Source organism: Diceros bicornis, chromosome 5 (genome assembly GCF_020826845.1).
Source record: "Diceros bicornis minor isolate mBicDic1 chromosome 5, mDicBic1.mat.cur, whole genome shotgun sequence".
NCBI classification, from domain to species: Eukaryota; Metazoa; Chordata; class Mammalia; order Perissodactyla; family Rhinocerotidae; genus Diceros; species Diceros bicornis.
Genome location: NC_080744.1, coordinates 59,347,107 through 59,368,547, shown reverse-complemented (window position 1 = coordinate 59,368,547; position 21,441 = coordinate 59,347,107). Strand labels below are relative to the sequence as shown.

The window sequence follows — 21,441 nt, the reverse complement described above, 5'->3', positions numbered from 1 at the left end:
TTGTATGGTTGATATAAGGATTAACTGAACTAATTAACATAAAATGCTTAGCCAAAGCATGGCATATATATAGCAAATACATAGCAAACATTAGTTACCATAATGGCAGAGAAAATGACACAGAATTACGTAGATAAATGAGATTTTATTGTCTGAAAACACATGATTTGTTCCCAAAAGAGTTCTTTTGGGAGATTGGCTAAATCGTGCAAATAATGCAACAAAAATCACCGGGACACCCGAACCGTCAAATTTCCTTCATCGGCTCCGACACAGATGGGCCACGCCTCCAATCAGGCAGGCCCCGCCCCCGTCGCTGGCAGACCCCGCCTCTCGGGCCTCCTCCCCGGCCCCGCCCCTCCGGCCCTGCGCACTGGCCCCCACCCCTGCGCGCCTGCGCAGGGTAGGCCACGGGCCGAAGCCATGAGGGTGCTGGTGCGGCGTTGCTGCGGGTACCTGCCAGCCAGTGGGGGCGCGGGCCGGAGGCTGGGCCCTCATTGGCGAGCGGTGGCCGGGCTCGGCTGGTGCCCTAGCGGGGAGGACGGCCGGGGCGCCCGAGTCCGCGAGAAGCCGCCCTGGCGGGTGCTCTTCTTCGGCACAGACCGGTTCGCCCGCGAGGCGCTGCGGGCGCTGCACGCCGCCAGGTACCGGGGCCGGGGCTTGGGGGGCCCGGCTGCTGAGGACGCCGGTGTCGAGCCTCTGCGGCCGACGCCGAGGGTTTGGACTCCTCGTCGGGGAAAGCGGCGGCGCCGGAGGGGTGTGGGCCCGGAAGGGGCGCCGCACCCGGCCGGTCAGCCCTAGGGCGCCCGCCGGGTCCCGCCCGGTCCTCACCCCCACTCCGAGCCCTGTCTGTCCGGCCTCCAAGCGCTACCGGGCGCCCCGCGGACCCCAGCCCGTGCGGGCCGCTTTGCGTACATCACCTCCGTCCAGTCCCACCACCTCCCTGCACATTTTGCGTGTATGGAAACCGGAGCTCAGAGACGTTAAGCGATTGCTCAAGGTTATCAGCTGAGCAGATTGGGGCTAAAACGGGGTCTGACTTCCAAGTCCTCCCGTTTCCACTTCCTCCTACTGCCTCCTGTTCGCCTAACTTGTACCCTCCAGTCCTTTGGCCTGCTTCTTAGGAGGCCCATATATCCCTCTGCACACCCATGTCTCTCGCTTCTTTGCTCCCCATCTCCCCAGTTTTCAGGGACTGAAATGAGGACATAGTCCAAAAATGAAGTTTTCAAATGAATAGACTTATAAATCAGAACTCTTAGGTATACATTTAGTATCTCTAACATTTAACAAATCTTGTTGACTGGAAACAAATTGAGATCCAACCTGTCCTGCAAGTCCACGTATGTGGTGGCTATCCCCATACATACTGCTCTGCCTCCTTTCCCCAACCTCTATTTTTTATTTGCCCGTTTTTTCCTGACACACCCCCCCACACTCATTTCTGTCATCTCACTCCATCAAGTCTTCCCTACAAATACTTCACAGCAACTTCTCATATTGACTCCCTCATCCATCCTCTTGTCTTGTAATCCTCTGTCCACACACTCCCCTCTGTACACACACCCTGGAACACTCCCTTCACACATGTCCGCTTTGCACAGCCCCCGTAATTCACTCTCCACATGCTGCCTTCCCCAGATTGCCTCCTACGTCTCTCACTGCCTATATCCTGACCCTTCTGCACATGCTTCACCCCGCAGCTCCATTACTCCTGTACTTTCTCTTTAGAGCCCTCCTATATATTCCTTTTCTCATATCTCCTCAACATGTGATGCAATACCTGCTAAATAAATAAATAAACAGCCCATGGGCACTGGAATACTATGCAGCAGATAAAAAAAATGAGGTAGTGCTACATGAACTGCCATGGAATGATGCCCATGGTGTATATTTTTGTTTTTTGTTTTTTAATATTTATTGTTTGAATAACACATGGTCATGGCACAAAATTCAAAAGATTCAAAGGATATAGAGTGAAAAGTTAGGTTCTTCCTCCCCTGTCTCCTAGTTCCCAGTTCCTGTCTTCAAAGACAGCCACTGTTTTCAGTTTCTTATTCTAGAAATGTTTGATGAATATACAAGCAAATGTATATTTAACCCATTGTTTTAAAAGACTCACATAATAGCTTATATACAGTCACACACCACATAACAACATTTCCGTCAACAATAGACCACATATATGATGGTGGTCCCATAAGATTAGTACCATATAGCCTAGATGTGTAGTAGGCTGTACCATCTAGGTTTGTGTAAGTATACTCTATGATGTTCGCACAAGGAAATCGCCTAGCAACGCGTTTTTCACAACGTATCCCCATCGTTAAGCGATGCATGATTGAAGTGTTGTTAAGAGGAAAAAAACAAAATGCAGAGCAGTATATATTATATCCCAATTGTGTAAAATGTCTGTACTGTATATGTTTCTCTATGCACAGGAAATCTCTAGAACCATGCTAGCCAAAGAGTGGCCACTAGCCACATGTGGCTCTTCAAATTTAAAGTGATTAAATAAAAAATAAAAACTCAGTCTTTCACTTGCACTAGTTTTACTCGTTTATCATTTATCATGAATTTAATCATAAAAATATTGTAGAGGTATGTGAAGTAGTTTAGCTTTGAGTCGTTGTAACATTGTCATATTTTCTTTCAATCTTGCCAACTTAGGGAAAACAAAGAGGAAGAGTTAATAGAAAAATTGGAGGTGGTCACAGTGCCCTCCCCGTCACCCAAAGGACTGCCAGTGAAGCAATACGCTGTCCAGTCTCAGCTTCCAGTGTATGAGTGGCCGGATGTGGGATCTGGAGAATATGATGTTGGAGTGGTAGCTTCATTTGGCCGACTTTTGAGTGAGGCTCTTATTCTTAAGTTTCCCTAGTAAGTTTTATTTATAAGGATATATGGCATAGAGGCCTTGGTCTTTATATGTAGACCTGGTATCTAAAGTGCAATAACTTGAACTCTAATTCTGCTTTCTTTAATATTTTCTCTTAAAAAAAAAATTATATTAGTGGCATGAATTGTTAAAATGCGTGATGTTCTTCATCACTATCTGTGGGCTTTCACCCACCTCATTTAAATTCCATATACTGTGTGTGCCCACAGCTCCCAAATTTGTCCCTCCAGTTCAGATCTCACCCTGAACTCCAGGCCCCTGATACCCACTGCCTCCTCCACAGCTCTACTTGGATGTCTCATAGGCACCTTACATTTAAGATGTCCAAAACTACCTTCCTGAACTTTCGCCCAAAATCTGCTCCTCCCCAAATCGTCATCTAGTAAAGGGCAATTCCAGCCTTCTAGTTGCTCGGACCCAAAACCTGGAAGTCATTCTTGATTCTGTATCTCACACCACGAATCCTGTCCATCAGGAAATCCTATTGGCTCTGCCTTCGAAATCTGTCTAGAATCTGACTGTCTCTCATCACTTCCACTGCCACTACTTCCACTGCTGTCTCTACTTCTGTCCTTGGCCCTCTCAGCCTTTTAGCAACCCAGCAGCCAAAGTGATCCTTTTAAAGCATAAGTGGGATCATGTCACTCTGCTCAAAATTCTCTGGTGGTTTTCCATCTCACTCAGAATAAAAGTCAAAATCCTTATATTGGCCTATGAGGACCTACCTACTTGGTTTGGTCCCCTGCTGGCCTTCTGGCCTCGCCTCCTAGTACTGTTCCTCAGGTTCACTCCACTCCAGCCACACTGGCCTCCCTGCTGTGCCCTGAACTCACCAAGCATTTACCTTCCTCAAGATCTATGTATGGCCCAGCTCTGTGCCATACTGGTTAAGTTTGGCGTGTTCTGCTTTGGCGGCCTGGGTTAGTGGGTTCAGATCCCAGGCGCAGACCTACGTCACTTGTCAGCCACACTGCGGCGGCGACCCACATAAAGTAGAGGAAGATTGGCACAGTGTTCGCTCAGGGCTTATCTTCCTCAAGCAAAAAACAAGGAAGATTGGCAACAGATGTTAGCACAGGGCTAATCTTCCTCAGCAAAAAAAAAATTATCTTTGTACTTACTGTTCCCTTTGCCTGGAAAGATTTCTCTCATATATCTACATGGCTTACTCCTTTACCTCCTCATGTCTTGCCTAAGTGTCTTCTTATTGGTAAAACCTTCTTTGACCACGATTAAAGTTGTAATCTCCCATCCCCTTCTCTGCTTTATTTTTCTCCACAGCTGTTAGCACCATCTGACAAACTTTTTACATATCTTCTTTTTTATTGTTTATCCCCCACTCTTTGGACATAAGCTCCCTGAGGGCAGAATTTGTTTTCTGTTTGGTTCACTGTTGCTTGTATCCCTAGCACTTGGAACAGTGCTAGCACATGGATTGTGCTCAGTAAATATTTGTTGGATGAATGAGCCTGGGCTGAACAGTGAAACTTAGAATATAAGACTCTCTAATATACACACACTCTCAAGTGCAGACTCATGCTGATGGAGACATCATTAAACTAATGACAGATTAGTAAATTATTTAAATTGCTCATTAATGGGTGATAGGTGTATTGGGATAAACAGCAAAGGTATATTGGGATAAACAGCAAAGGTGAATAGATCATTTGATGGGGATTCAAGAAGCTTGTTTTAGGCATTCTATATGCAAACTAAGTGAAGTGAGGATAATTATGTAACTAAACTATAAATATAATTCATATCATCCATGAGATGCATGATAGAGTTTGAGTGGTTTTTCTCATATAGTGAAAAATGCATTTTTTGTTTTTATTTAAAAATTCCCAGACATCATGAGCTGTTGTGGAACATCTTTGGAACAATGAATAGTTGTTCTTGCTCTGTTTTTTTGGTTGTTTTTTTTTTTTTTGGCTGAGGAAGATTCACCCTGAGCTAACATCTGTGCCAGTCTTCCTCTATTTTGTAAGTGGGTCGCCACCACAGCATGGCTGACGAGTGGTGTAGGTCCACGCCCAGCATCTGAACCCGCAAAGCCTGGGCTGCTGAATTGGAGTGCAACGAACTTAACCACTACGCCTGGGGCTGGCCCCCTCTTGCTCTGTTTTTAATTGAGTTTCATTGGTCTCTTACGGTAAGAGAGTGAACTTAGCTCTGGCTCCCTTTTCAGGTGGTACAAGACTAGATTTAACTGTTAGGTTTTCAAAATTTCTGGGAAAGTTGAATGATGAAAAGTAGCATATTAGTTTAGGCAGCAGTAACTAAACGGTAAAGCTCAGTCATGTACTAATTTCTGCCTTTTCTAACTCAGTGGCATATTGAATGTCCATCCCAGTTGCCTCCCGAGGTGGCGTGGTCCAGCCCCTATAATCCATACTGTGCTTCACGGAGACACAGTTACTGGAGTAACGATTATGCAAATCAGACCTAAAAGGTAGAGCATAATTCTTTCCTTGAGACTTCTTGTGATTTTGAATGTTGGTATCAGTCTGTTTTGGGGGAAGTGGATGAATGGATGGTGCTCACTAATTTCTCCAGTTCCAGAGTCCTCCCTTTGCTTTTGTACCCTTTCTGTTTTTTCCCGGTTTCTAACATAAGCCATATGTGTTTTGGTATTTATCTCTTTAAAGCCCTCATTAAATTTTTAACTTGTTAATTGAAATAAATTATATTAACAACTGGATTTCTGTAAAAGACATTGTGTAAATGAGAGATGGATTTTTGTATATTAGTTATGAATCTCAATTCTGCTGGCCTTGGTTTCTGTGGTCAAACTATGGTCAAATAATTTTTGGAATCTGAAGTAAGAGTATATTGTATACCAATGTGTAATATAATTGTCTTCAACATTTAATTTCTTTTATTATACTTACAATCTAAGAAACAATTATTTAAAATTGCTTCAGGAGTATATTAAGCCTCTGCCTGTTATCACCTAATGTCCCCATAGAAAAGAATAATTCACAAGTTCACAAGAACAACTCAATATCTGGGATTTGCTTTAATTTACTTCAGAAAAAAAGAGGGAGGGGTAAATAAAACAAGAGTGGCAAAACTTTGATTATTTTAAAATCTGTGTAATGTATATATGGAGATTCATTAGACTATTCACTCTGTTTTTGTGAAAGTTTATAATTTTTCATAATCAATATTTTCTTAATACTCATAGGTTAAAAATAGAATTAACAGAAGCACAAAGTTAAAAATTCAAAATAAAGCATATTTCTAATAAAAGCGGGTGGCCAGTATTTACAGAGCTTGATGTAAAATGTAAGATCTTGCAAATATACTTGTATCTACTTATAATCTACTTATAATTATAATCCAGGCAAAACTCTTGTGCTTTGAGAAAGGAAATATGGAAAAAAATAATTAGGGAATTCCTAACTGTACTTCCTTGGAAAATAAATTCTTTGCTCTATGCTTTCATTATACAAATAGAGTTTTTTTCCATACTATTTATTACTAATGATAGAATTATCTATAATTGCAATTAAATCCCTGATATGCAACTTTATACTTTTTTCCTTTAGGAAAACATAAGTTTAAAATCTTACGTGTAGGCCAGATTTTACTCTTCCTTCCTTCCAACTGACAGTTCCCTTGCTAGTGGCCAGCAGTCAAATTCCTGGCCAAGGTTAAACTATCCTTGTGGTATGTAAACACTCATGTAGACAAACATTTTGATCGTAAGAAACCATCAGCAATCATGCTATTATTTGGTGTTTTTTTTTTGGTAGGTTTGATGTAGGTCCAATTCTCAAACAGGAAACAGTTCCTGTGCCACCCAAGAGCACCGCAAAGGAATTGGAAGCAGTGCTGTCAAGACTGGGTGCCAACATGGTACAGTTCTCCAATGTTCTACTGTTTTTTATTCATTTAGTAGGTTTCCTAAGTGGTTATGATGAAAAGGACAATTTTATGATGTGTAATTTTAAGCTTCCTTTTTAAGTGATTTCTATCCCTGGCTTCCTAAAAATTAGCTTGACATTTGTGATCTCATGTGAATCTTTGAGAATTTACACAGAGTGGTTACCTAAAGGCTTTCAGATGAAACACATGACCTTATATGGCCTACTACATTTCACAATGAGGCCTTCTTTCTTCCCAGTTTCACTCTCCTCAGTCTCATAGATAGTCCTTTCGTCCCTGTCAGAATGAACCTACAGCATTTCCTAAGTGACTCTTAGCTTTCCTGCCACTTCTCTGCCTGTGTTGCAGTCATTTGTATCCATATGCACTGGGATTCTGCTGACCCCCTAACTATAAATGAACTCTCTGGCTTTATGTAGCTTATTGAATGTGCATACATAAGGTCTGAGTAAATGCTTAATGACCAAATTAATGATTTTCATTTGAACTAGTTAATTTTCTGTAGAGGAAATCTTTTCCACCAACTCACCTCGGAAATGCTATTATAATAGTGGCTCTCGTTTATTAAGTACTGGCTTGTGTGCCAGGACTATTCTAGATATTCTATTGACTTATTTTTTTACCTTCCCAGCAAACCTTTGAGGTAGCTGTTGCTGTCAACTGTTTTACAGATGATGACATTGAAGGCCACAGACAAGTAAAATAACTTTTCCACGATGACACAGCTAATTGGTGGAACTAGGATTTGAACCCAGAACTGTGTTGTGACTCCAGAGTACATTCTCATGTGAGACTCCACTGCCTTCCCTCCTGCAGAGTGAGACTGTGGATATCTGAGCATACGCTATCCTGATACCGAAAGTTTGCACAGCTGGGCAAGGCTCAGTGTTCTCTGGAAGCCAATCAGTGACCTGTACTCTGCAGACAGCAGCATCTCTAGTGAAACTCCACCCAGTAGACACGTATCCTACAGCTTAAGCCAGTTTACTGCCTAACCTGTCACACAGCTCTTTTAAAGCTATAGATAATTTCATGGTACTGAATTGTAATGCATTTCTGCTTTTGTTCTTTTTGTCTTGAATATATTGGGTTCTCCTTTTTTAGCTTATTTCAGTTTTGAAAAATTTGCCTGCAAGTTTGAACAGTGGAAGGCAGCAGCCAACTGAGGGGGTGACACATGGTGAGTGAAGGCTACAGGTTCTTACCTCTTTCCTAAGGTCCTCTTTGTCATGATAGCATCTGAGCACTCTGACTTCTTCACTTGCACATTTCCCTTAATTTTGACTAACGGTTGAGTGCCCACTTGTATGTCCTTTTCCAAGGAATGGTTGGTAAGGTCTTCCTCTCCCTCTTAACATGTAGCCATATGAAAGATTGGAAATTTTTTTCCTACTTTTTATATTGAAAAATACCAAGCATACAGATAAGTTAAAAGACATCGAATACCTGTTTAACCCAGAGTCAACAATTATTAATGTTTGGTCATATTTTCTTTATATATATATGTGGTTTATTTAGTATATATTTTTAAATTTCTGCTTAACCATTTGGAAGTATGCATCATGATCTTTCATCCCTAAATACTTCAGCATGCATCTCTTAAAAAAAATGAACAGTTCCCTAATTCCATCTAATAGCCAGTCCATATTTAAATTTTCTTAATTGTCTAAAAAACATATTTTATAGCTGTATTTTTTCAAACTAAGATCTAATTGTAATTAATTGTTATGTCTCATTAGTCTCTTTAAACTAGAGTAATTCCTCCACTATTTTCTTTTCCCTCCATATCATTGACTTTTTGAAGAGACCAGGCCAGTTGTCTGTTTCCTTCAGTGTTGTTTAACATGTTTTCCTAGCCCTTATATTTCCTGTAATTTGTAAGTTCTATAAAGGCTTGATTGGATTCAGGCTTCAAGTTTTTGGAAAGAGTATTTCATAGATGATAATTTAGTTTTAATGATATTTGTTTTAGTTTGTTTTTAATTTTAAAGATTGCTTTTTATTTTTATTTATGATTTAATTTTATTTCTTGAGTATGTAAAACATTTACATGATTCACAAGTTAAAACTATTTAAAAGGATATACTCAGAGAAGTCTCTTCTCTGTCTCCTCCAATCTCAGGATGTCACATCAGTAAGCCATAATACCACGTTGCATCAAGGGTAGTGAAGCTAGGTTTGATCACTTAGTTGACGTAGTGATCACCAGATCTTTCCAGTGTAAAGATATATTTCTCCCTTTGCAATTGGCAGGTAATCTGTGGGGGTACTTTGGCACCATGCAAATATCTTGTTCCCTAACAACCTTCCACATAACGATTTTAGCATGGATTGATGCTCCTTCCTTGAATGAATTATTTCATTAGAGATTGCAAAATGGTGATTTTCCAATTCCTTCTACATTTAATACTTGGCATTGTTCTGTAAAAAGAACTTTTCCTCATTAATTGGGGATGAATTTTAGTTCGTCCTAAAATTGCAGGATAAATGCTTAATTAACACTTTCTCTAATTACCAATTTTTAGAGTAAGGAGTTGGTGCCAAAATCGCCTTCAATTATGGTGGCAAATGAGTTTTTTAATTATCATTTGACTCGTGGATTCTCGTTTATTGTGTTTTACAGTGAATTACATTCATAATGCTTTCTGCTGCTCAAGTTGTCCCAAATTTAGCCAGTGGGAGCCCCTTTAAGTTGACTCCTGCAACCTTTTTGACACCTTCCCACCGCAACTAGTTTTTGAGTGCTTTCTTGCTTTCTGTTATAAGATGTCCCAGGCTCACCCTGTAAATTCTCTGACCCCTCTTGAATCAGTCATCTCTCCCTTGTTCATTTTAGTGGGGGGTTGTATTTAGAAACCATCTGGTAGAACACTGTGTTCCAAGATAAGATGTCAATGGACAAGGCTAGGCATTATATTTTTTAAGTAATATTTGAGTTCATATTGTTACTGATTCAAATTTTAAATTACAGGGTTTTTCTTATAGTATTTTCTCTTACACTGAATATCTTTTTTTTGTATTAATACTAACCTTATTTAATTTCTAAGCATAAAATAGTTTCAAAATTACAAAACCAATATTACTGTAAATGGTAAAACTACTGAGTAAGATTTAAGATTTCTCTGCAGGTGTTTTGTCCTTAGAATATATCCTACTAAGAGTATGCAGAGTACCGTGTTCAAAACTTACTGGAGATGATTATTTTTGCCATGTGCTTTTGTTATCTAGTTTGATAAAGACATAGGTTTATTTGGTTCAGTTTGTTTTTAATTTTCAAAGTTGCTTTTTTCCTCTTTATGATTAAATTTTATTTTTTGAATATGTAAAACATTTACATGATTCAAAAGTTAAAACTATTTGAAAAGGTGTACTCAGAGAAGTCTCACTTCCATCCGTATCTCCTCCAATCCTGGTTCCCTCCTTCTATGGGTAACTATTTTTATTAGTTTCTGATTTAGCCTTCCAGTTGTTTCCTTTTATCAAAATTAGCAAAAACACATTTTTAAATTGATTTTTCCTTTTTTCTTCCACAAAAGGTGGCATAAAATATACACTCTTCCCTTTCTTTATTCACTCAACATTGTATCCTGGAGATCATTTCCTATCAGTAAGAAGAAATTTTTCTGTGCTCTTTTTTTATAGCAGCATAGTTCTCATTTGTGTGAATATATCATAATTTATTCAACAGATCCCCTATTTATGGGAATTTGGGTTGTTTCCAATCTTTTGCTATTTCAAATAATGCGATTATAAATAACTTTATGCATATGTTACTTCCTAATCAAATAGAAATTGCATCTTGGAGTAGTTTTAATTTATATTACTTCTGTGAGTGAAGTGGAGGATCTTTTCATATGTTTAAGGACTATTTGCATTTCTTTTTTCTGGGAAGGGTCTGTTATATCTTTTGCCCATTTTCCTATCAGATTTTTAGTCTTTTTCCTCTCAGTTTTTAGGAATACTTTATATAATAGATATAAATAAATCTATATAACAGATATAAAGTACTCCTAAATATAATCTTATCATATTAATATTATTATATTACATAGATATATATTTATAGATATATAATTATATATGGGTATATTTATACTTATATAAATATATATCATATGGAATATATATCTATATAAATAGAGCACTGTGATACAAATTAAAAATACTTTCAGTTTGTCATTTGTTTGTTTTGTTTTTTTTTTAATTTTTTTAATTTATTTATTTTTTCCTCCAAAGCCCCAGTAGATAGTTGTATGTCATAGCTGGACATCCTTCTAGTTGCTGTATGTGGGACACGGCCTCAGCATGGCCGGAGAAGCGGTGTGTTGGTGTGCGCCCAGGATCCGAACCCGGGCTGCCAGCAGTGGAGCGCGCGCACTTAACCGCTAAGCCACGGGGCCGGCCCTGTCATTTGTTTTTTGACTTGACTTATGACATTTCTTTTTGTCTTGCAAAAGTTTGTTTTTATGTAGTCATATTTATGATTCTTTTCTTTAATTGCTTCTGGATTTTGAGTCATTGTTCAGTCATTTTTCTACTCCCAGGTTATAAAGAGATGCACCCATGTTTTCTTCTAGTACTTGTATGACTTATTTATTTACTTTTACTTTATATTATGGAAAATTTCAAACATATTCAAAAGTTGAGAAAATAATGTAATGAATTATCTTTTATCTGTCATTCAGCATCAATAGTTATTAATTCATGGACATTGAACCTGATATTCATTCTTGCTGTTGTCTTTATCTTGTAGCCCCTAAGATTTCTGCTGGTACCAGCTGTATAAAATGGGAGGAACAAACTTCAGAGCAAATATTCAGACTTTATCGTGCCATCGGAAATATAGTAAGTTGGAAGTCGGATTGCAGTTTTACCTAAATGTGTGTGTGTGTGTGTGTGTGTGTGTGTGTGTGTAATTCACTTTTGAAATATTTTTATTTAAGAATGAATCTCATAAACTAAACCTAAAAATCCTGAAATTCATTTTTTTTAAAAGTAACTTTTTTTAATGTGGTAAAATATACATAACAAAATTTACCATTTTAACCATTTTTAAGTGTATAGTTCAGTGGCATTAAATAAATTCACACTGTTTTATAACCATCACCACTATACTATCCATCTCCAGAACTTTTTCATTATCCTAAACTGATACTCTGTGCCCATTAAACAGGAACTCCCATTCCCCCTCTCCATAGTCCCTGGTAAACTCTGTCCTACTTTCTGTCTCTATGGATTTGCCTATTCTAGGCACCAGATGTAAGTGGAATCATGCAGTATTTGTCCTTTTGTGTTTGGCTTATCTCACTTAGCATAATGTCTTCAAGGGTCATCCATGTTGTGCTATGTATCAGTATGTCATTCCTTTTTAAGTCTGAATGACATTCCATTGTATGTATATACCATATTTCATTCATCCACTCATCTGTTGATGGATGTTTGGGTTGTTTCCAACCTTTTGGCTGTCGTGAATAATGCTGCTATGAACATGGGTGTACAGATATCTGTTTGAGTCACTGCTTTCAATTCTTATGTGTTATCTGAAATTCATTTAAAAAATATTCTTCAGACTTTAAATTTTTAGAATTTACAAATTGCTTTCACATATATTTTTCAGTTTTCCATAACCAAGTTTTACTGTCCCATTTCATAGATGAAGGGAATGAAAATGAAGTGACTAACTTAAGGGTACCCAGTCACTAATAATGAACTTAAATCTTCTAAGTCCTAATCCCATGCTGTTTCCAGTATATCTTTCTGCCTATGGCCAGTTTTTTATAATTGAATTCTTAAATCCTTGATTTCCATATGTGGTACACAAAGGAGAGTTGTAATGTAACAACTTGTTAAAATATCTGAGTTAAAGTCTCAGTTCTTTTGACAAATTTATTGGCTTTTTTCTTTCATTTTGATAGCCTCTTGTGTTGTTTGAACTCTGGGTCTACCTAGTGTGAGTTTTTAATGGACCATCTCTGTTATTAATGTTGGGTAAAATGGAGAACTACTCTTGAATATCTGTAGCATGCAAAGTTCGTCAGTGAGGATCACAACCTCATGTTGTGGGTATTATCCCATTTTAAGTTGAGGAAATTGAGGCTTACAGTAGATACTCAATGAATGGCTACTGAATATTGTTCAAGGTTACACTGCTAATTAGTGAGAGTCAAGCTTTGAACCAGAACTGTGACTTCAAACCCTGTACTTTTCCCACTGTAGCAGAATGGCTAGGGAAAGCAACATTGACTTTAGAGCCAGACAAAGCTGGGTCCCATCTTGTCTCTGCTACTTTCTAACTTTGCAGACTTGGGAAAAAGTTATTTAACCTCTAAGCTTTAGTTTATTAATTGGAAAATTAGGGCTGATATAATGTATATAAAGCATCTAATACAATATCGGGCACAGAGTAAGTACTCATTAAATGATACCTACTATTCATTCATTCATTAAATTAAATATTTATTAAAGGCCTATTATGTGTCAGGCACTGTTCTAGGTACTAGAGATAAAGATGATATAGGAAGAGAGACAAATAAGCAAATAAATAAGAAAAATATCAGAGTGACAAGTTCCTTGATGAAAATTAAAATAGGATAATGTGATAGACTAACTGGAGGTTATTTTAGACTGTATAGATGGGGAAGGCCTCTCTGAACTGACATTTAAGCTGAGATCTGAAAGACAATAGGAACCAGCCATGCCAAGATCAGGAAAAGAGCATTCCAGGCAGAGGGAGCAACTAGTATAAAACCCACAGTAGGCTAATCCAAATAAAGACATCACAAGAAAAGAAAACTGCAAATCAATATCCCCTATGAGGATAAAGGCAAAAATCTTCAAACAACATATAAAAAAGTATTATACACCATGACCAAGTGGGATTTGTCCCAGCATACAGAAATCAATCAATATAATACACCATGTTAACAGAATAAAAGACAAGCCATGTAGTTGTATCAATAGATGCAGAAAAAGCATTTGACAAAATCCAATACCCTTTCATGATAAAAATGCTCAACAAATTAAGAATAGAAGGGAACTTCCTCAACCTGATAAAGAACATCTACAAAAAACCCACAATTAACATCATATTTAATGGTGAAAGACTGAAAACTTTCCCCCTAAGATCAAGAATAAGACAAAGATGTCTGCTCTCACCACTTCTATTCAACATTGTACTGGAGGTTATAACCAGGGCAATTAGGCAAGAAAAAAGAAAAGGTAACCAGATTGGAAAGGAAGGAGTAAAACTATCTCTATTCACAGATGACATAATCTTACATAAAGAGAATCAGAAAGAATCCTAAAAAAAAAAAATTAGAGTTAATAAACAGTAAAGAAAACCTAAGTAAATGGAAAGACCTCCATGGTCATGGATTGGAAGACTTAATATTGGTCAGATGGTACTCTTCCCCAAATTGACCTATAGATTCAACACAATTCTTATAAAAATCCCAGTTGACTTCTTTGCAGAAATTGACAAGCTGATCCTAAAATTTGTATGGAATTGTAAGGGACCCAGAATAGCCAAAAAATCTTGACCAAGAAGAACAAAGTTGGAGGACTCACATTTCCTGATTTCAAAACTTACTACAAAGCTAGAGTAATCAAGACAGTGTAGTACTGGCATGAAGACAGATGTATAGCTCAACAGGATAGAATTGAGAGTCCAGAAAAAAAACCATACCTTTATAGTCAATTGATTTTTGACAAGGGTGCCAAGACAATTGGATGGAAAAAGAATAGTCTTTTCAACACATGGTGCTTGGACAACTGGATGTCTGTGCCAAGACAATTGGATGGAAAAAGAATAGTCTTTTCAACACATGGTGCTTGGACAACTGGATATCCACAATCAAAAGAATCAATTTGGACCCCTATCTCACACCATATACAAAAATTAACTCAAAATGGATCAGAGACCTAAATGTAAGAGCTAAAACTATAAAACTCTTAGAAGAAAACATAGGGGGTAAATCTTCATGACCTTGAGTTAGGCAGTGGTTCTTAGATATGATGCCTAAAGCATAAGCAACCAAACTAAAAATAGAGAAATTAGACTTCAAAATTAAAAACCATTAGGCTTCAAAGAACACTATCAAAAAAGTGGAAAGGCAACCTATGAATGGAAGAAAATATTTGCAAATCATGTATCTGATAAGGGTCTAGTATCCAGATTTTATCCAATATATAAAAAAAATCTTACAACTCTACAGTAAAAAAGACAATCTGATTGGAAAATGGGCACAGCATCTGAATAGACATTTCTCTCAAGAAGATATACAAATGGCCAATAAGGATATGAAAAGATGATCAACTTCATTAGGGAAATGCAGATCAAAACTGCCCTGAGGTACTACTTCACACCCATTAGGATGGTTATAATTTAAAAAACAGACAGTAACAAGCGTTGACAAGGATGTGGAGAAATTTGGAACTCGCATACATCGTTGGTGGGAACATAAAATGGTGCAGCTGCTTTGGAAAACGGTTTGACAGCTCCTCAAAAAGTTAAACACAGAGTTACATTACTACATAATGATCCTTATCTTCTGCAATTCACTTTTTCTCTCCACTGAGAAAAGCTTGTGCTATAACAGAATGAGTACTTATCTAGGAGCCAGAAAGTGAGATTTGATTCCTAGAGCTGCCATTTTACTAACCAAGAGAAATACCCTTATCTTCTCTGAGCTTCTGCTTTTTTACCTCTAAAATGGGGTTAATGATTATGTCCACAACTGTCAAGATCAAAGGAGACAAACTGTGAATTTAAATCCATGCAAACATATGATTTTGACAGTAATGATGGTGGACTCTGAAATGACTATATTTTTGCCATCATTTTCCCTTCTGCAATGCTCTGATGATAAGGTGAAGATGAGCTTTACCTCCTCAAAAACAAGAACTGCATATTCTGATTATATACCTAGTAACTTTATAACTCTCAGTAAATATAAATCTTTTTTTAGTCAGTAAACGTTTCAAAAATATTTTGTTCTTTGAAAGAAAAAGTTACACACATAATCATTTCATAACTTGCATTGGGAGCAGGTAAAGAAAAATGAGTCAGCAAGTTATTGAAGAGGATATTGTACCAAAGTATGACATATGTAAGGTTGTGAACATCTATGAACTTTTCTTCAAATTTATTTAATTTTTTTGATTTAACCTTCAAATCTTTGCAACAGCCTAACTCTTCTAAAAGATAAATGTCTTCTTTAAGGAATCGCATAAAAACGCACTGAGCTGAGAATGAGAAAACACAGGTTCTCATCCTTGGCTCTGCCGCTAACTAGCTGTGTCTCAGCTTGGGAAAATAGCTGCAATTCTCTGGGCCTCACTTTCCTCACCTATGAAATAGAAGATTGAACTACAGTCTGAAAATAAATTTATTTAATTCAGAAATTCGAGAGGACTTACTTCCTGGTGTGTGTTAATTTTTATTAACATATTTAAATCAAGTTCTAGGGTGTCAGGTATATTGGAAAGGTGTTATGTGATAAAAGGTAGCATTTGGGAAGGGGGAAATGGATTATCCAGTAAATAACATTGGAACAACTGGTTAGCCATTAGAGGGGTACCTTTTAAAATCAAAATAAAATCTAGATGGATCAAGGATTTAAATTTAAAAAGCAAAACCACAGAGGCCAGCCTGGTGGCGTAGCGGTTAAGTTTGTGCGCTCTGCTTTGGCGGCACGGGGTTCGCAGGTTCGGATCCTGGGCACAGACCAACGCACTGCTTGTCAAGCCATGCTGTGGTGGCATCCCATATAAAGTAGAGGAAGATGGGCATGAATGTTAGCCCAGGGCCAATCTTCCTCAGCAGAAAAGAGGAGGATTGGCAACAGATGTTAGCTCAGGGCTAATCTTCCTCACACACAAAAAAAACAAACAAACCCACAAAGGACTGGAAAAAAGCACAGTTGAATAATTTTATAATATTTAATAATCTTAAAGTGTGGGCTAGGCCTTTTTAAGCATGACCTGAACCACTGAGGCCATGAGAGAAAAGACTGATAAATATTACTCCAAATTACTGCACCCAAGATTAAAAGTCAGCAAACTGGAAAAATATTCATAACACATCTGAGAATTAAAGGGCTAATTTCCTAGAGATATAAAAGGCTTTCTCAAATTAATAAGAAAGAGATGAAAAACTCAGTTTTTTTTTTTAATGGGCAAAGGGCATAAATAGGCAGTTTTCAGAGAAATAAATAAAATGTGCAAGAAAATATATGGAATGCTCCTTGGCCTCACTAATAATAAACAGCAATAGGTAGTCTTTTTTTTTTCTCTTATCAAGGCAGTTTAACAATAACATGTTGATGCTCTTAATCTAGGTAGTCCACTTAAAAAAAAAAACAACTATTCTCCAGAAATATAAAAGTCCTCAAAGATATATCTATCAGGCTATTACCACATTTAAAAATTTTATAATAGCAAGAAATTGAAAATAACTGAAATATCCATCATAAAGGTATTGGTTACATAAATTATGATACAGTCATAAAATAGAATACTGTGCAGCAGATAAAAAGTAAAATAGATAAGTATGTACTGATGAAATGTTGCTCATGGTTTATGGTTAAGTAAAAAGAGTTCCTTGTAAAACAGTATGTTCTAGATTTTTGTAATAATAATATTTGTAGAAAAAAATACAAGGAAGTACACATCAAGCTATTAACAGTGGTTACCTCTGGGGATGGGAGTACAGAATACTTTCTAAATGTTTTTAACATAACTACTATAATGCCTGCATTTTTTTTATAATGAGGATACATTTTTAATTAGAAATATTGATATAAAAATTGATTTTATATCATGTTTAATTTTAAGATCTTATAAATCCTGGAGACTGATGTAGAGGATCATGTTTATATTCTGCTCCATGAGATTTAGAGACTGAGTTCCCAATTCCTCTGTAACTGAGAGAGAAGACAGACCAGATTAACCTAAAATAGTAGTTGAAAAAGGTTTGGGGGCTGAGTGTATTTCCTTACCATACCTTCTTTAATTTTATTTGCAGATTCCGTTGCAGACGCTCTGGATGGATAATACCATTAAACTTCTGGATTTGGTAGAAGTTAATAGTTCAGTCCTCACTGGTACTAACTTTTGAATAGCTGACACAGAAAATGTTTTCAGTATAGTCTATTTGAAAATATATCTGTTTTACCATAGGTCACATTTACTAAATATAAGGATTCTTTTAGTTTGTTTCAGTTCAATGATGATAATACTTTACATTCATTTATTGTCTTACTCTTTGCAGTGTCCGTTCACATGCATTTTCTCATTTAATTATAAGAACCTGGGAGGTAGGCAGAGCAGTGTTACTACCCCATTTTAAGCTCTGTGATTTCCTACCTTAAGGTTTTCAGGGAGTGCAAAATGACTTGGTTAATTTCATTCTGGTGAATATCATAATGAAAATCTCCAGACAGCTCAGTGAGACTCTTAGGCTAGGGTGTAGCGTGTCATGACACAGGTTCATTCTAAGGCCCAACAGTGCCCTTCCAACGTGGTGGACTGAAGGAGCGTGAGCCACAGAGGGAGCTGGTATAGTTCAGAGGGTGTCAGAGTTCCCCGGGAATCTAGGAACTGGGACTGGTTTGGTCATGGATTGGAAAGGCCAGCTTAGATCCTAAGCCTCCTGTATCTCTCTCCAGAAGAGAAATAGTTATTTCCCCAAAATGGTCAAAACTTCCAGATTCAACATTCTACGTTGATCTCTGGGAGACTGAGTAAAGGACTCGTAGCTTCTTCAGTGTATGGAAAGCCTCCCTTTGGGTTTGAGATACACACAGAGCACCATGGCTCCCATAAGTTTTGGATTACAAAGTCGGGGCATCAGCAGATGTGTCCTCTCCAGTATTAGTACTGCCTCCCAAGATGTTTTTGATTTTTTAAGAAGCACATTAAATTGCATAACTATTTACTCTCCTATCTTTATTTTTCCCCCATTTTTTAGATCCAAAATTAACAGGACAGGCTGTTACTCCAGGATCAGTAATATACCACAAACACTCACAAATACTGCTGGTCTGTTGTAAGGTACCTTTTCCTTTAGTTTCAAATTATCATACTTGTTTTACTGAGTTTATAGTTTGTATCATTTCTCGTTTTTAGTTGGGGCTTCACTCAACTGCTGATCCATCAGATTGAGCCAATGGACAGTTTAATTTTCTTAAGAAATAGTAGAATCTCTAGTATAATTTTTTGAAAGTGATGAAGTTTTGCCAAGGCATTATTATTACTCAAACAATGAAAGAATATTCAGTAACTTTAGTGCTTTCTTAAAGGAAACTTGAATATTCTTAGTAATCCAATTTAACTAACAAGCTCTTGTTAATAATTAGCAAGTCTTGTTTAAGTCATCTTGTTAATATTGACTATCACAAAAGATAGTCATATCGAAGTATCTAGCTGAATTACTACAGTGTGTCCTACTTTTACTGTTCAACAGTGGATAGAGAGATTTCTTAACTATTTAAAATGACTTTGGAACTGTTATTGTTTTATAACACAATGGCGTTGTCCTGAGAAGTCTTCCACAATCCTTCTGTTTCCTGGATATTTTCCTTCACATGGTGTTTATGTGCGATGTTCCATGCTCAAGAAAGTATATTTAAAATGTGTGATAGATTGATCTGCCCTACACAGACTGTACATACAGAACTCCTGCATCAACCTCTCTTCATCTCTCTTCGATTTAACTCTGGAACAGTGTTGGGTGTATATGTCTTGCTGTCCTTGTCTGTGTCTGTATATATCTGTATTACAAAGCTGGAGTTTGCTCCCATAGAAGAAGCTGGGGTTGTCTGAACATGTGAGTTTGAGTCCCACCTGGTGTGTCACCTCAGACAAATCACTCACCCTCTCTGGGCATCAGTTTTCTCTTCTAAAATCAGTTTTCTCTGGGGCTGATATTGGATCTGCCTACTTTTTACAATGGCTGTATTTTGACGACCAGTAACAATAAGATACATGGACATACTCTGAAAACTGTAAAGCACCCTGCAAATACAACATACCTTCTTATTCTGCTCCCTTTGTGTTTAAATATGTTTATATAGGTCTGCACATTTGTTATCACTCCTTGGTAATAAACTTTTAGAGTCAAAGAATCATATATGTTACTTAGTACAGTACTGTTTGCATCAAGGCATATAGTAAAGATTTGTTGGTTTATTTGTTTTCGTGATAAAAGTTTTATAAACTAAAATTTAGTACCAGTTTTGTCACCACTGCCTGTTCACTATTTGTCTTTTGCCCTGTAGAATGGCTGGATTGGTGTTCAATCAGTGATGCTCAAGAAAACACTAACAGCTACTGATTTCTACAATGGATATTTGCATCCCTGGTACCAGAAAAATTCCCAAGCTCAACCAAGCCAGTGCAGATTTCAGACTCTCAGACTGCCAACAAAGCAGCAGAAAAAAAAAATTGTTGCTATGCAACAGTGCATTAAATAGTTAGGAAAAAAATGGACAAGAACCTACTACATATTTGTAATTTATTAAAAGCCTTATTTACCAGGATTACCTTGACTTTCAAAGAAGAAGACACTGTTGGACAAAGTGAAGATTATTGTCAAAAAGATGAATTACCTCACTTTCCATTTTTTTGTTTAACAGTAGCTAAAAACAGCTTTTTCTATTTGAATAACAAAAGAAGCTTTAAATAAAATTTTTATTTATAACATCAAACTCAAGGAGGTTGTATCTTTCCCTAAGAGCAAGTGCAGCTAACTGGTATGTGCATATTTACTGGAGAGAGGTTCTTTTAAAAAGTGCATCTATTAAATTTTTACCATGACTGTTATCATTTCAGCAGTATTTAATCTACATTTCTGATCTGCACCAAGTAGTAAAGTCACCTCTTTAAATTTATCTACCAGCTAGTTCTCATCAAGTAGTAAACATACATAATATTTAACTCTGTGTCACATTGATCTGTACTATAAATTCATGTTTTATATCTAGGCTTTTTTTTGTGTGTGTGTGTGTGAGAAGGATCAGCCCTGTGCTAACATCTGCCCATCCTCCTCCTTTTTTTGCTGAGGAAGACTGGCCCTGGGCTAACATTCATGCCCATCTTCCTCCACTTTATGTGGGACGCCGCCACAGCATGGCTTTCCAAGCAGTGCGTCAGTGTGCGCCCGGGATCCGAACTGGCAAACCCCAGGCCGCCGCAGCGGAGCGCGTGCACTTAACTGCCTGCGCCACCGGGCCGGCCCCCTATATCTAGGCTTTCTTAAAGTAGGAATATGCTAACATTATTCTTCAACTTATTTGTGCAAAAGAAGTTATTGAGTATCGGTCTGTGCAAGTCAAGCACTTCTGGAGGAGGAAGGAGATGTAGTGGCCAGCTGTTGAATTTTTGAAAATCTTTACATATCAGCTTTTCCTGCCTAGATTCTATCATTAAAAGCTTTCTCCAATCATTAATTCATCCATTCAACAACATTTATTGATAGGGTGATCATATAATTGGTCATCTAAATTAGGACATGTTCATGAGTAAAAGGAAGTATTTTAATAATTACTCCTGGACAACAGGCATAAAACAGGACTGTCCTAGGCAGACCAGGTTGTGTGGACATCCTATTTATTGAGCGTTTGCTGTGTAACTAGCCTTTATGCTGGCTGCTG

The 21,441-nt window shown here is 37.6% G+C and overlaps 1 protein-coding gene across 1 annotated transcript; it reads left to right on the top strand.

Annotated features, from left to right (window-relative positions):
• The first annotated feature begins 414 nt into the window (after window positions 1-414).
• Window positions 415-20,496, top strand: MTFMT (mitochondrial methionyl-tRNA formyltransferase). The gene is made up of 9 exons (XM_058541836.1): window positions 415-644; window positions 2,671-2,880; window positions 5,229-5,351; window positions 6,658-6,760; window positions 7,895-7,970; window positions 11,544-11,635; window positions 17,814-17,892; window positions 18,759-18,841; window positions 20,068-20,496. Exons 1-9 carry the CDS (start codon window positions 424-426, stop codon window positions 20,260-20,262), a joined length of 1,182 nt encoding a protein of 393 aa, XP_058397819.1. The 5' UTR covers window positions 415-423; the 3' UTR covers window positions 20,263-20,496.
• The last annotated feature ends 945 nt before the right edge of the window (window positions 20,497-21,441 follow it).

What these genes read in the sequence shown, in the direction of transcription:
- MTFMT (XM_058541836.1), top strand. Translation starts at nt 424, where the DNA reads ATGAGGGTGCTGGTGCGGCGTTGCTGCGGGTACCTGCCAGCCAGTGGG. An exon ending in CTTATTCTTAAGTTTCCCTA is followed by an intron (nt 2,881 to 5,228) that starts GTAAGTTTTATT and finishes TTTCTAACTCAG; the next exon opens with TGGCATATTGAATGTCCATC. An exon ending in CAAGACTGGGTGCCAACATG is followed by an intron (nt 6,761 to 7,894) that starts GTACAGTTCTCC and finishes CTCCTTTTTTAG; the next exon opens with CTTATTTCAGTTTTGAAAAA.